General features: G+C 36.0%; 1 protein-coding gene across 5 annotated transcripts in view; it reads left to right on the top strand.

The window, feature by feature from the left end:
• The window catches only part of PTPRK (protein tyrosine phosphatase receptor type K), a 556,126-nt gene that overhangs the window by 200,596 nt on the left and 342,542 nt on the right, over positions 1-12,988 (top strand). For all 5 annotated transcript variants that reach the window (XM_053590941.1, XM_053590944.1, XM_053590942.1 and 2 more), the window contains exon 3: positions 1,049-1,320. In XM_053590941.1, coding sequence (XP_053446916.1) covers positions 1,049-1,320 — 272 coding nt within the window. The remainder of the gene's footprint in view (positions 1-1,048; positions 1,321-12,988) is intronic.

Raw genomic sequence — 12,988 nt, 5'->3', positions numbered from 1 at the left:
TTAATATATTTTGGTTAAAATTACATTCTAGAAGAAAGATATTTTACGATAAAATTTGTGTTCTAAGGTGTGATAAATAATTCTATTTACATTTTTGTGATATGTATTTGTTAAAATCCACAGTGACATGAGAACAGCTGATTATTGCATTGCAGAGGTGCTTGGATTCATATTAGCAGCCCAGAGGTCAAGTCCCATTTTTGTACTTAGTCATTACATAATCTTCGCTTGCAATGTCAAGTTTGTGTATGAGTGCTATGCTCTGTGCGTCTCCATGGTAGATGACCAATATTTATTAAATAAAAGGAAGTAAAGTAGATTAGTAATTTCAACTGGATTTCTTAAAGCCTGAGAAGAGCATAGGGTCTGCTGCAGAGTTTGGCTAATAGAAGTGGTGATTAGCTAACGGCTTAGTGGGTAAGCCTCCAGATGGGTAAATCTACTATGCGCACAATTCTCTACTCAGAAGTTTTAAATTTTAGTCCTCACATTAGTGCTACAAAGTATCATTATTCCCTGAATGAGTTTCAAAGTGATTAGTACATTGCAAACAGTTACATAACTTATATAAATGATGATTTTAGGATTATTCTATTGCCTGCACTCCTAACCTATCTCCCTGCCATCGTATTCAGTATAGGGAAAAAACAAAAAAGGTGCATCTTCTGTGTAAACAAGGCCAATAAGTTATTGTTTTTGTTTCTCTGATTTATATTAAAAGAATTCTGTTTACTTAAGTCTAGAAATTTTTTCACAGTGAGCTCTGAATTTGATCCAGGCATTTGCTGGTTTATTTTATGACTTTGAATAACTTACTAATTTACAAAATAAGTATAATAACAAGATGTTGTTTAAACGGAATGAGTTAATACACATTGTGTCCTTTGAACAATGTCTCTTACTGAGTTCAATAATACACCTGCTTGATTGATACTTTTCTCTGGCTATATTCTGAAAGACAGATCAGAATGGATTGGTACATTTTTATTATTATACGTTTCCTTCTGCTTATGTGTATTTAGCATTATTATTCCTAATGTCATTTCAGGTTCCTATATGATAGTGGACTCATCAGATCATGACCCTGGAGAAAAAGCCAGACTTCAGTTGCCTACGATGAAGGAGAATGACACTCACTGCATTGATTTCAGTTACCTGTTATACAGCCAGAAAGGGCTGAATCCCGGCACTCTGAACATACTAGTCAGGGTGAACAAAGGACCTCTTGCCAATCCGATTTGGAACGTGACTGGATTCACGGGTAGAGATTGGCTTCGAGCTGAGCTAGCAGTGAGCACGTTTTGGCCCAATGAGTACCAGGTAATTATCTGTGCTTTTCTGGTGTGTGCGTTGATGTCACTGGATCTCACTGTGTGTGTGCTACGCAGGGGTAAATAGTAATGAGGGATTGTCTCTCTTGCCTTCCTCCACCCTTGCTGTCGAGGAAGTGTTTAGATGTATTGGCAAAAACCTTCAAAGGAGAGAGAATGTTTCCACATACTAAAAAAGGAGTACATTTAAGCTTCACATTTGTTGGTTGGTTGGCAAAGAGCTACTTATTGGCAATTACCTCTCTGTGACTTTGTTTTATAAATTGACTGTAAATTCAGACCGAACTGGTTTACTAAATTCTTGGAAGTAACGTTTGGAAAATAAACATGACATAGTATTTCATGAAGAATGTTATCTTAAGGGAAGCATTTTTATTATTTTAATTTGATTAATTATTATAATTATACGATGACTTAAGTATTTTTATCAATTAAATGGTATATTAAAAAAGACATTTCCACAATATTTTTGAATTTTATTTTCTGGAAATACTTAACATAATCATGATTACACCAGACAATGAACAGTGTCTGAACTTATGTATGACTGAGCTTATATTGTTTAACAACAACAATGACAACAACAAAAGGCCATTGATGAGTTTGGAGAGTTATTCAGTGACCCTCACCATGAGGTTCAGTACCTGGAAAACAGAAATTTATTGATTCAGAAGCTCACTTTTGTGTTATACCTTTAGATTTAAGTTATAAAGGACTTGCCTGTTTGTAGCTTATTATATAGCTTAACGAGAAAACATTTGTAAAAGTATATTTCATTACAGTAAGTAATCAGCATAGAAACTAATCATAGTTTTATTTCTGCTTTTTAAAAATGAAATACATCTTCTGTCTGAACAGGACAAAAAGCAGTGCCTTATTGTAATTGCTTTGTCTTGAGTTATTTTCCTATCTTACCTCATAGTAATGGTTCAGTTTGGGGTTATGTGTCTGCTGAGATTTCAGTGGGTTTTCATTAGGTACTGGCTGTTGCCATTATTCCCCAACAAAGGGTGTTCCTCTTCAGTCTGCGGTAGCCATCTGCTTTTTCAGGGCCCACAGCTTCAGGAGGGCTGCCTAAGGGTTAGGTGGGGAGGGGGTGGGTGTGAAACTAATGCTGAAGCTCCGGCTGCAACATCAGAGGGCTCATCTCTGACAATATTGGGTTGATGGCTGCCATCCCTGTATCACCCTCACAGTGCCTTATCAGTATACTGGTTTCATGAGAAACCGTCAGAGGACCTTAACATAGCTCTGGAAAGAAGCTGTGACAGCAGAATAAAATGGTCAATAGATTCAGCCTCCATAAAGCAAAGCCCCAAATAATAAATTAATCTAGCAAAATCATTGAAAACATGGGTTCTGGAGTCAGATCACCTATATTCAGCAGTTGGATATTTGCTACCTGTGTAGATAGATGTTTAAGGAATCAGATTGTTAGTTGTCCCTTTAAAAAAGATCATAGAAGTAAATTTTGATATAAGCAACAAGTAGTATGCCTATGCTATGTTTCTTTTCCCTCATAACTAAGAAATGACATACATATAATTATTTTTCATTATTTTTAAAGATCTATCTTGGAATTATTGACATTATTAACATTATAGCACAGATTACTGCAGTGTAATTCTAAGGCTGAGTTACTGTATCTTGACTGGACAAATAGTTCTTTGTTCAGTTTCCTTTTGCATGATGAAACTCCCTAGGATAATACGCGTCTGTGGTGTTATTTAAATAAACAGTGTAAAAAGTGCCTGGGTGAGTTTCAACTTGGCCAGTGAGATATTTTTGGAGATGCCTTGTTCGAGAAAAAGATGAGCAAATCCATGGAGCCTATGGGTAATATCTCATGAGGACAATGAAGGTCCTAGTACAGGGTGGGGGGTGGGGAGAGCTGAGAAGGGGAGAGCAGGAGGGGGTGGGGGGTCAAGGGGTGTGGTGCACCTTTGGGGGAGGGACACAAATATAAGAGGGTCCTTATCTAACAAAAGCAATCAGTGTAACCTGGTTCTGTGTACCCTTAATGAATCCCTAACGATAAAAAAAAATGTAAACTTAAAGAAAAATTTGAGCTGTAGATAATTTCTTAAGTGATTATTTTGCTTCCACATGTTTTTCCTTAACTTGCAAAGCTTAACCAATGACAACAAATAACAGAGTAACTTTTGTTCATGTGCTCAGTGCTCAATAAATCACAACTGATGTTTTCATTGATTTAATCAATTATATACTTAGTTGTACCTGTACATTCATTATTAGAAACAACCAGTGTAACATAAACTACATTTACATCACATTTTTTTCCCCTTAGGATAAAGCATGAAAAATATCAAGTCTTCCATACATTTTCAGTAGTCTTTGAAATCAAATATCTGTCAATTTTGTGGTAAGTGCTGGTTTGCAGGCAAAATATGATAGAATTGTTAGCAGGTGATGTAGGTGCTGATAAAACGAAATTCAACTTTACTTAAAAAGAAATTCAACTACTTAAGTAACTAGATATCAGGGGCCAGTTTTGAGATTCTATTAGAGACATTTGGAGGCTTGATTTCTATTCTTGGGTAAGGAAAGAACTACCTCATGGAGTCTCACTCTGTGTAGAAAGTGTGTGTCAGACTTGCTTTACAGACAGACAAATTTATTTGTTGAAGTATCTTTCTCTCGAATCAAACCTGCTCAAGCAGTTGGTTAAGATTTCAGAAATATTTCATATAAAATAAGATTTTAAAAATATTTTTTAGGTTAAAATGTATTAAAGAAAATAACCTTGACCTTAGAAAAACAGCAATATGACAGCTTTGAACATAAAATAATATAGCTGTGGCCCCTGTAAAACATCTAGTTTTCCATCTTATTAGACTTGGTAGAATAAAGTAGCTTCAGATTATGGACAACCTTAACCATTGAATTGATCCAGTGGGTTTCATTTTAGTATTTTGTACTTTAACGTTGTTTATAGCGTAGTTTATGGAGATCTGTTTGCTCTGAAGATAAATGTCTTTCTTGAAGGCTGGTCCAGCTCGTGAGTGGGTGAGAATGCTGGGCATGTAGAACGGCATGGTGTATTTCTCATCCCAGCCACTTTTTAGCAGAAGAGTGCCCTTTACTACATCTTAGAAGAGGGGAACACTATCTTACAAATTATTCTTTGCATTATCAATAAAGTTCTAGGACTTGTCTCAACATTAGCAGAATAGCCAGGCATAGTGGCTTACGTCTGTAATACTGGCATTCTGAGAGGCAGAGGTGGATGAATTGCTTGAGCTCAGGAGTTCAAACCTGCCTAAGCAAGATGAGACCCTGTCTCTACTGAAAATAGAAAAATTAGCTGAGGGGGCACCTGCACTCCCAGCTATGGTGCGAGGTTACTGTACCCAGGCCAACAGAGAGACTCTTTCTTTGAAAAAAACAAAACAAAACAACCCCCCCCCAAAAAAAAAAACAGAATAGGCACACATTTATTGTTCTTCAGGGGGGAAATTATGCCTAAATACAAATGTTTAAGTACTGCTTGCTTAGAAACTCTATACAGTCTAAATTTCACTATATTGAAGATTATGATACATTATATTAAGTGGTTTACATATGTGAAAAATACCTATTAAAAAGAATAGCTCACTAAGGTCAGTGTTGTTATGTATTGTCTTTAAAATCTCATGTCCTCTACTTTCATAAACTGTAGTTATTTTATTTTTATCTTTGTTTGCAGGGTGCTCTGGAGTAAATCACTTAATTTAAGTGGTACATATTAGTAGAGAAACACAGATAAATTCTTGTGGAAGCTTAGAGAGCAGGAAGATTACTCTTCTATCCAGGAAGAATCAAGGGAGGCTTCATGGAAGTGTGGGTATTTAAATCCTGTCTTGACAATTGATGGAGAATGATCAATAAGTTGATCAGTGTTTTTCAACCCCTATCTCACGACACAGTTAAATCTATAGTTAAACTGCCACAGCACACTTCAATTATGTTGACATTTAAAAAAGAAAAGAGTAAAAAAATATAATTACTGTGCTTTGAACGTCTTTTGAAAATAATTTAATTAGTGATCTTTAAAAATTTTCATAGCACACAAATAGCCACAGGCGCCGCCCCAATGTGGCTCAAAGGAGTAGGGCTCTGGCCCCATATGCCAGAATTGGCTAGTTCAAGCCCAGCCCTGGCCAAAAACTGCAAAAAAAAAAAAAAAAAAAAAGAAAAGAAAATCACTAATGTAGCAGATAAAAACTTTCCAGGGAAAATCACAAAGGCATAGTGATTTGAAACTTTAGTAAGGATTGGGTGGGAGCCATGGGCAGATTTAGTTTAATTTTTTTCAAGTTTTATTTTTTATCAGAGCAGTGATTATCATCTTGGTTCACTTTACAGGTTGGCTAGTCATTATTCATTTGTATTTTCTGCCTTCTTTCTTCTTGTAAGATTTTTGGATCATTTCTTACTTTGTTGGTATTAGTTAATTTGATGTGGCTCTTAAACAGTACCCCCATTTTCTTTTATCTTGAAAGCATACTATCCTTTTCTAGGTTTTTCATTTATTAAAACATCTATTAGATACATACTTTGAGGTCACACCATGCTAATCCCTGGAGATCTGCAGACAAAGTCCCCCTTCTTAGGAAGCTCATAGTCTAACTTTGCACTGTAGGAGATAAAAATGTAAATCAGATGTGTGCTCTGCTCTTAAGGAGCCGAAGCCAGATGGGGAATGTGAGGTATACACAGAAATAACTTGAAACACATTAGCGATTGTTAAATGACTTGAGAGGTAAATATAAAAGGTAGTGGGGAAGGCAAAAACAAAAGATAGTTAGACTTGTTTTCTAAGTAATTTGGAGCAGAAATGGGCTAGAATTCTTGCCTCTTGATTCTTTTGTTCCTAGATTAGTATGCTTTCCACTGTACTGTGTATTTTTTCCTAAATCACAGCTATTTAGAGCCAACACTTTCTGTACACAAACAGAACTAGCAAATGCAAATTTTGTTTTTGACATCATTACAGTGATACACTAATATATAAGGAACTAACTGTTTCTCACTTATGTCTTCAGAATAATGTCTTTTACACTTAGTATACTAATTATAGAGATTATCATATTACATTTGTTTTATTTACCATGGTGGCAAGGTGCTACTCCGCATATTTTTATAGACCTCAAGTAAGCATCACAGATTTTTAAGTGGATAGCTAAATAGAAATAAACAGGGAAAAAAATCTGTCTGAGGTATCACCTTAGCGTTAAATTTCAACAGAGGAGCAGCATACCACTAAAAGTGTAATTTTTTCCACTCCAGAAATCTGACCTGTCTTGTATGCAGAAAACTAAGTTCTGCTGTGGGATTGAATCCATCACTCTCTTACTGAACAGGAAGGTTGTTACTAAATGAGGCAGGCCGATGTATGTAAGTTGCAAAACTATTAGTGGAAACCTAATCTGCTGTTTTCCATTAACTGGGTGCACGTCATTAATCACAAAAATGATGCGTGATGAAAACTACAGGGGATTGGCGAGAATTTGGAAAGTGATAATATAGCGGAAAGTGCATTTCCCCCCTAATTCACAAAGAAACAAATATTGAACTTTTGCAATTCGTTTTCGTCTTAATGTTTTCCATCAGTTTGAAAAAAAAATGTAAGAACTGGACAGGCATGAGGTTATCTGTTTTTGTCTCCTTTTTAAATGATTATGTTAACATGTATTATACTGCCGGGTTAGCAAGAGAAAGATTGTTACACTCCTGAGATTCTGCTGGCTTTGGATCTAAGGAGATTGGGACTTAAACCAAGTGATTGTTTACTTGAATAAAGAGCCTGTAGAAGTCTGATCTTCAGATACAGTGGCCTATGTCAGACAAGAAACATCCACACACACAGTGAGGGAGAGGGGATGCCACTCCTCTGTCATAGTTCTTGGCTCGCTTTAGATAGGTGGGCAGCGAGATTTTTCTTTCTTGCTCTATGTTGTAGAGGTAATGTCTTCATTTTAAATATTGTATATGCCTCTGATTCATTATCTTGCATTGCAGCATTGCAGATCCTGTGAGTTGTCTATTCAGTTAGTGATTCTCCTCACGTTCTTCCAATTGACAAGACTCCCTCTTACCTTACTTGCTTTTACAAGTTCCTGTGCAGGTGAAGGTGGCCTGGCCATAGTTCAGAATTCTGGTCAATTAGTTATGATGGAAAGTTTGCCAGGAGACTCCTGGGAAAGATGCTCTTCCCTGATAATAAAGAGAAAGACATGTTGTTGCATGAGAACATGATTCTTGGCGCCTCTGTGGCCGTCCTGTAACTGTGATGAAGGAGAAACTTGACCAACAGGGTGACAGAGGCAAGTGTGGAAGGAGTCTCATCTCTCAATATATTGTGGGTAGCTCACATGAGACTACAAACCTGTGGAAGAATCACACTTACATATCTACTTAGGCATGAAACAGTTTATATTTTTGGGTCTAGTTGGAGAGAGAAGATAAACTTAGACACCTGAAAATGTACATAGAGCCACGTGGCAGTGGATCAATACACTAAGGGGGAAAAAGAGAGAGAGATGATCTGTTGAGTGTCTAACAATGGGTAGGGACCAAGTGGGATACTTTCCTGTATGTCATCTTTCATTTGTTTTAATATTGGATCAAATGCTAAGTAAATGTTTCTTACTTTCATGCATGGATTAAATTTATTTAATCTTTTGACTTTTTTTTTTTTTCCCTGTTGGTGGCTTCTGTAGTTAGCCACAGCTAGATAGGCTTATTTTGGTTATAGCAATAGGAATTGCCTAACCTGGTCACTGTGGCTCATTTTTACACAAAACAGTCTTTGCTGCTGCATTTTAATCATCACAGTTCTCTTTGTTGCAGGAAAAGCACCTCAAATGGGTTTGAAATGACTCCCATGTTGTTAGTCATTGTTTTCCTAAAACTTCTCCTGGTCCCTGATGGTGATTTGCTTTTATTACAAAATGCCTTCCCTAATTTGACTGTATCATTTTTTTTTCTTTTCTTTTTATTGTTGGGAATTCATTGAGGGTACAAAGAACCAGGTTATACTAATTGCATTTGTAAGGTAAAGTCCCTCTTACAATCATGCCCCTCCCCAAGAGGGGCTACTTTGACTTCAAACTGTTTGCATTGATTCACTGATGAAACGTAAGGTTGTGTAAATAAATGTAAACCAATAAACAAAAGAGCCCTGCTAGTTAACACAGTCATTCCTGTAAGTTTATGACAGTTCTCTTGTCATCCTGGTCAATCCTACTTGTTTTTATGTGGGGAAACTATTTTTATGCCATGGTGCCCCTTCACTATTTCTTTTGAGAAATATGTATGTGAAATTAATTCAATTCCCTCTTAAGAACTGGTTGAAAAATAATGAGCACTAAGGAGAGACAGGCAGTGTTTGTCCAGTTTATGACTTTTTTCCCCTTAGGAGTTTGTTTTACGCAAAGGGTATGGGGAAGACAGATGCCACAAAGAGTAATGGAAGAGATACCGGTTCTTTGCTTGTTTACTCAACTTACATTTGCTTCAGCTTGCTGAATCTGAATTAACACACTTGTGATTCCTTGGTTTGCATCCCTCTTTATTAATTATTTAGCACATAGTTATTAGGCAGATCTTCATGTAGTACAACACGTGTAGCCCAATATAAAAAATGGGAGAACCGTGTCCTTCTAATCAGCTTAATGGTGTTTCTGTCAAAGCTCTACCATTTCAGAACCTATGTGAAAAATGTAGGTAACAATTTAAAACGAATTCCTTCTTAAATTATTCTATCTTCTGACTTTCATAGTCAATTAGAATTGGTCTGGTTTTTGTGGTGCTTTCCAGTTTCTGTACAACTTAAATTTCTGTGTGATCTCTTTGTCCATTTTCATTCCAAAGACTGATTTTTCTTCATTATAGTCTGCATGTAGCAGGTGAACACATTTTGGTTCTAGAAAGGGAAAAATAAAAATGAATGGCATGTTTTTATCCAAAATTTAACTTTTATGTTGGGGTGATTTTGGTTTCAATTCTTAGAATATAAGGCAAAAATAAAATAATACAATTATCTATTTTAGGTTAAGTTTTTCATTTGAGAGAGTACAGTAGAAAGGAAACAAGGAAAATGTCAGAAATATTTTTAGTCTGTTTCAGTTTTACAGTTCTTTAGGTAATATTACGTAGAATCTACAATTCAGTTATTAGCAACAAAAATTGGAATATAAAGGAAAGCAAACTTTGGATAGTGAAAATTGCACTCGTGTAATCCAGGGGATAATTTTTGGTTAATTTTAGCCATCTTGATTTTCAAAAGGTGTTCTTAAAGTTATCATTATCAAATTAGCTGCTACATGTTATTTCTGCCTTTAGTTATAAATAACTATTGCACATACCACTAGAATTCCCTGATGAAAGTTAGATTCTTAATATTCTTTGAGTGATCTTTTAAAAAATCATTTTTCTCACCTTCTAGAAGCAGTAAATCAATTCTCATTTTATATGTTTAAAAATAAGGTCTATCATCATAAATTTATACAAAGTAATAATTCAATAATATAATATAGAGTGAAACATTTCTATCACCTAGAGGACAGAGTTTGGTTAAAACCTAGTATCTTTGGATCTTGGTATTTTGCAACAACACTAGTTCTCTAGGTTAATATTTATTAAAAGACACTTTTGGCGTGGTTGGGAACTTAAGTAATATAAGGCTTATAAGGGATGAAGTCAGTTTAGCCCCTTAAGTACCAGTATGAATTTTGTTTTGGCTGCTGTTTTTTTTTCTTTTTCTTTCCTTTTTCCTCCTCTTTCTTATTTCGGTAGTGGGATTGGGTGGGTCTCACTGCAAACAGAGCAATAAACACATAATAAAATAATTATTTATCCAGTGTGTATGTTATGTTAGGCATTGTGACGTGTGGCCTGAGAATTAGAAGTAGAATGTCTCTCTTTTGGTGGTTGAGAACAAAGTAGAGGCCATTTTGTGCACTGGATAAGGGTTTGGATTAGTTGACACTTGACCTGTGTTCAGGTCTATTCTGGCAAGACTTCCTGGCTTATTGTTTGACTGTGTTGTGGGACTATTTGAGCTTCAGTTCCCACAGTATGGGATGGTAGTTTGTCTACTGTTTTGTTAGGTTCGAAGGAGAAAATGAAAGCTGCCTTTAAAGTGGTCTATTTAAAGCTCTTATAAAAACAGAACTAGCAAAGTAAAAGAGACAGAATTGGAAAGATTTGGGAATCACTCAGCATTTAAGAGAAGTGTTAATATCCAAGCCTTAAGAAGACAGGAGCCTCAGAGTAGATCAGAGGACAACGGCAGCTCTGACTTTCCTTCTGAAGGATTGCAGCGACTGACACATGTATTTTCCCATTTGGTTAGTATTTATTGAGCAGTCTAATCCATGCCAGGCACCCTTCTGGGTGCTAGGATAGATAGTGCTGAGTAAGTCTCCATGTTCCTGTTTTTCCAGGAATTATACTCTAGGGGTCAGAGGGAGAAAAAAAAAAAAAAAAGAACTCAGATAAATAAGTGGTAAAAAAAAAAAAAGATCAGAATGTAGTTAAGTGCTAAACAGATAGTTAAAACAGAAAAATGTAAGAGCTGAAGTTGCAGAAGCCACATTAGACCAGGTGGTCTAGGAAGGACTGTTTGAGTGACCTTCACCTGGAGATCTGAATGAGCAAAGGAATTAGGCGTGCTTTGCAGACAGAAGAACACAAAGCCCTAAATCTGGATGGAGATTTGCATTAAGGAGACAGAGACAGGCATAGCGGTCAAAGTTTACTTTGTCCAAGATGAGCCGGGGAGATTCCAGTAATGTGGAGCTTCCAATCCAAACAAAGAGCTTCAGTGCTTTCAGAAGATTTTTATCAAGGGATCCTGTTTACTCATTCTTGGTCTCATCTTCAAATTATATAAACTTTAGTCTTTTTGCTGCTTCTTCACTATTCACAGTATTGACTGTGCCCTGTCTTGATAACGCTAACAGATTCCTATTTTCCATTGCCTTAAACTCAACTATAAGGCAGTTACTTTCTTGGGAGGCTAATTTGCTGACTTTGCCAATGTTTCCTTTAAAGTCAAAGCACTCCATTTTTTTTTTTTTTTTTGAGGACTTTTATAATTTTGCCTCAGGTGGCTGCTGCAGACTTTCTACCATTTATTTATTTATTTATTTATTTATTTGTTTATGTATTTTACAGAGACCCTCTGTTTCAATCAAACTGCTCTTTCTTGTGTGGACAACTTGGGCATGTTTTGGGAGGTGTATTTACACACGATGAAATCCTTGTGGTTCTTCCTTTCACCTGTTCAAGTTATATTTATTCTTTAAGAGCTAACTTTATTCCTACTTCTACCACGAAGTGTTTGCTTAACACCACCGTCAGTGATCGTGCCTGTCTTACGTTTATGTTGCCTACATTGCTCATTACCATTTAACTTGTTTTTTGAATATATATTTAAATATATATACAAACAATTTCAGATTGTTTTATCATTTTTGCTCCTAACTGCATTAAATGTCTTCTTTGAAAAGGGTCTGGATGTGTTATGAAGACAATATAATATATGGTGCTGTGTATTTTAGACAGCAATTGGGCAAATTAAAAACAACTCATCTGTGAAGTCACTGGGAAATTAAAAGCACTTTTATTATAGAGATACAGATGAGAGAGGAAAAGTGGCTTGCTTGAGGTTGTAATACCAGTTAGAATCGAGCTAGGCCTCTTCTCTACTGTGAAATCGACTCCTTCTTTCTACTGTGTCAGGCTGCGTATTGCTCGCTAATGATTTTCTAGAGTCGTGACACAAGAAAATTTGGCTTGCAGATTAAATATTCAGTCATGGAAAAAGCCCAAGTGCCCATTGATCCACGAATGGATTAATAAATTGTGGTATATGTACACCATGGAATATTATGCAGCCTTAAAGAAAGATGGAGACTTTACCTCTTTCATGTTTACATTGATGGAGCTGGAACATATTCTTCTTAGTAAAGTATCTCAAGAATGGAAGAAAAAGTATCCAGTGTACTCAGCCCTACTATGAAACTAATTTATGGCTTTCACATGAAAGCTATAACCCAGTTATAACTTAAGAATAGGGGGAAGGGGAAAAGGGAGGGGAAGGAGGGGGGAGATAGGCAGAGGGAGGGTGATTGGTGGAATTACACTTGTGGTGCATCTTACAAGGGTATATGTGAAACTTAGTAAATGTAGAGTGTAAATGTCTTAACACGATAACTAAGAAAATGCCAGGAAGGCTATGTTAACCAGTGTGATGATAATGTGTCAAATGGTCTATAAAACCAGTGTATGGTGCCCCATGATTGCATTAATATACACAGCTATGATTTAATAAAAAATAAATAAATATTCAGTGATGGTACAAGAGTAAGATTATAGTCATTTCACATCCATACAGTTTCTCAGGAGAGTTGTTCTCTATTTTTTGATATTTCCTTAAAAACTCTGAATAGTTCTGTGGGTTATCTATCCAAAATTGATTAAGATGAAGTAAGCTGAGTACTTGAGAGACAGAATTTTGGTGAACTGGATTTTAGTTCATTTCCAAAACCGAATATTGGGTTGTTATTACGTACTTAGCACTACTCTTGGCTTAAAGAGAAAGTAAACAAAAAATGTGAAAACAATTTAACGTTTTTCTTTAGAGAGTA

Source organism: Nycticebus coucang, chromosome 5 (assembly GCF_027406575.1).
Source record: "Nycticebus coucang isolate mNycCou1 chromosome 5, mNycCou1.pri, whole genome shotgun sequence".
In the NCBI taxonomy this organism is placed as follows: domain Eukaryota; kingdom Metazoa; phylum Chordata; class Mammalia; order Primates; family Lorisidae; genus Nycticebus; species Nycticebus coucang.
Note: the sequence above shows the minus strand (reverse complement) of the source record. Positions and strands in the feature narration are given on the sequence as shown.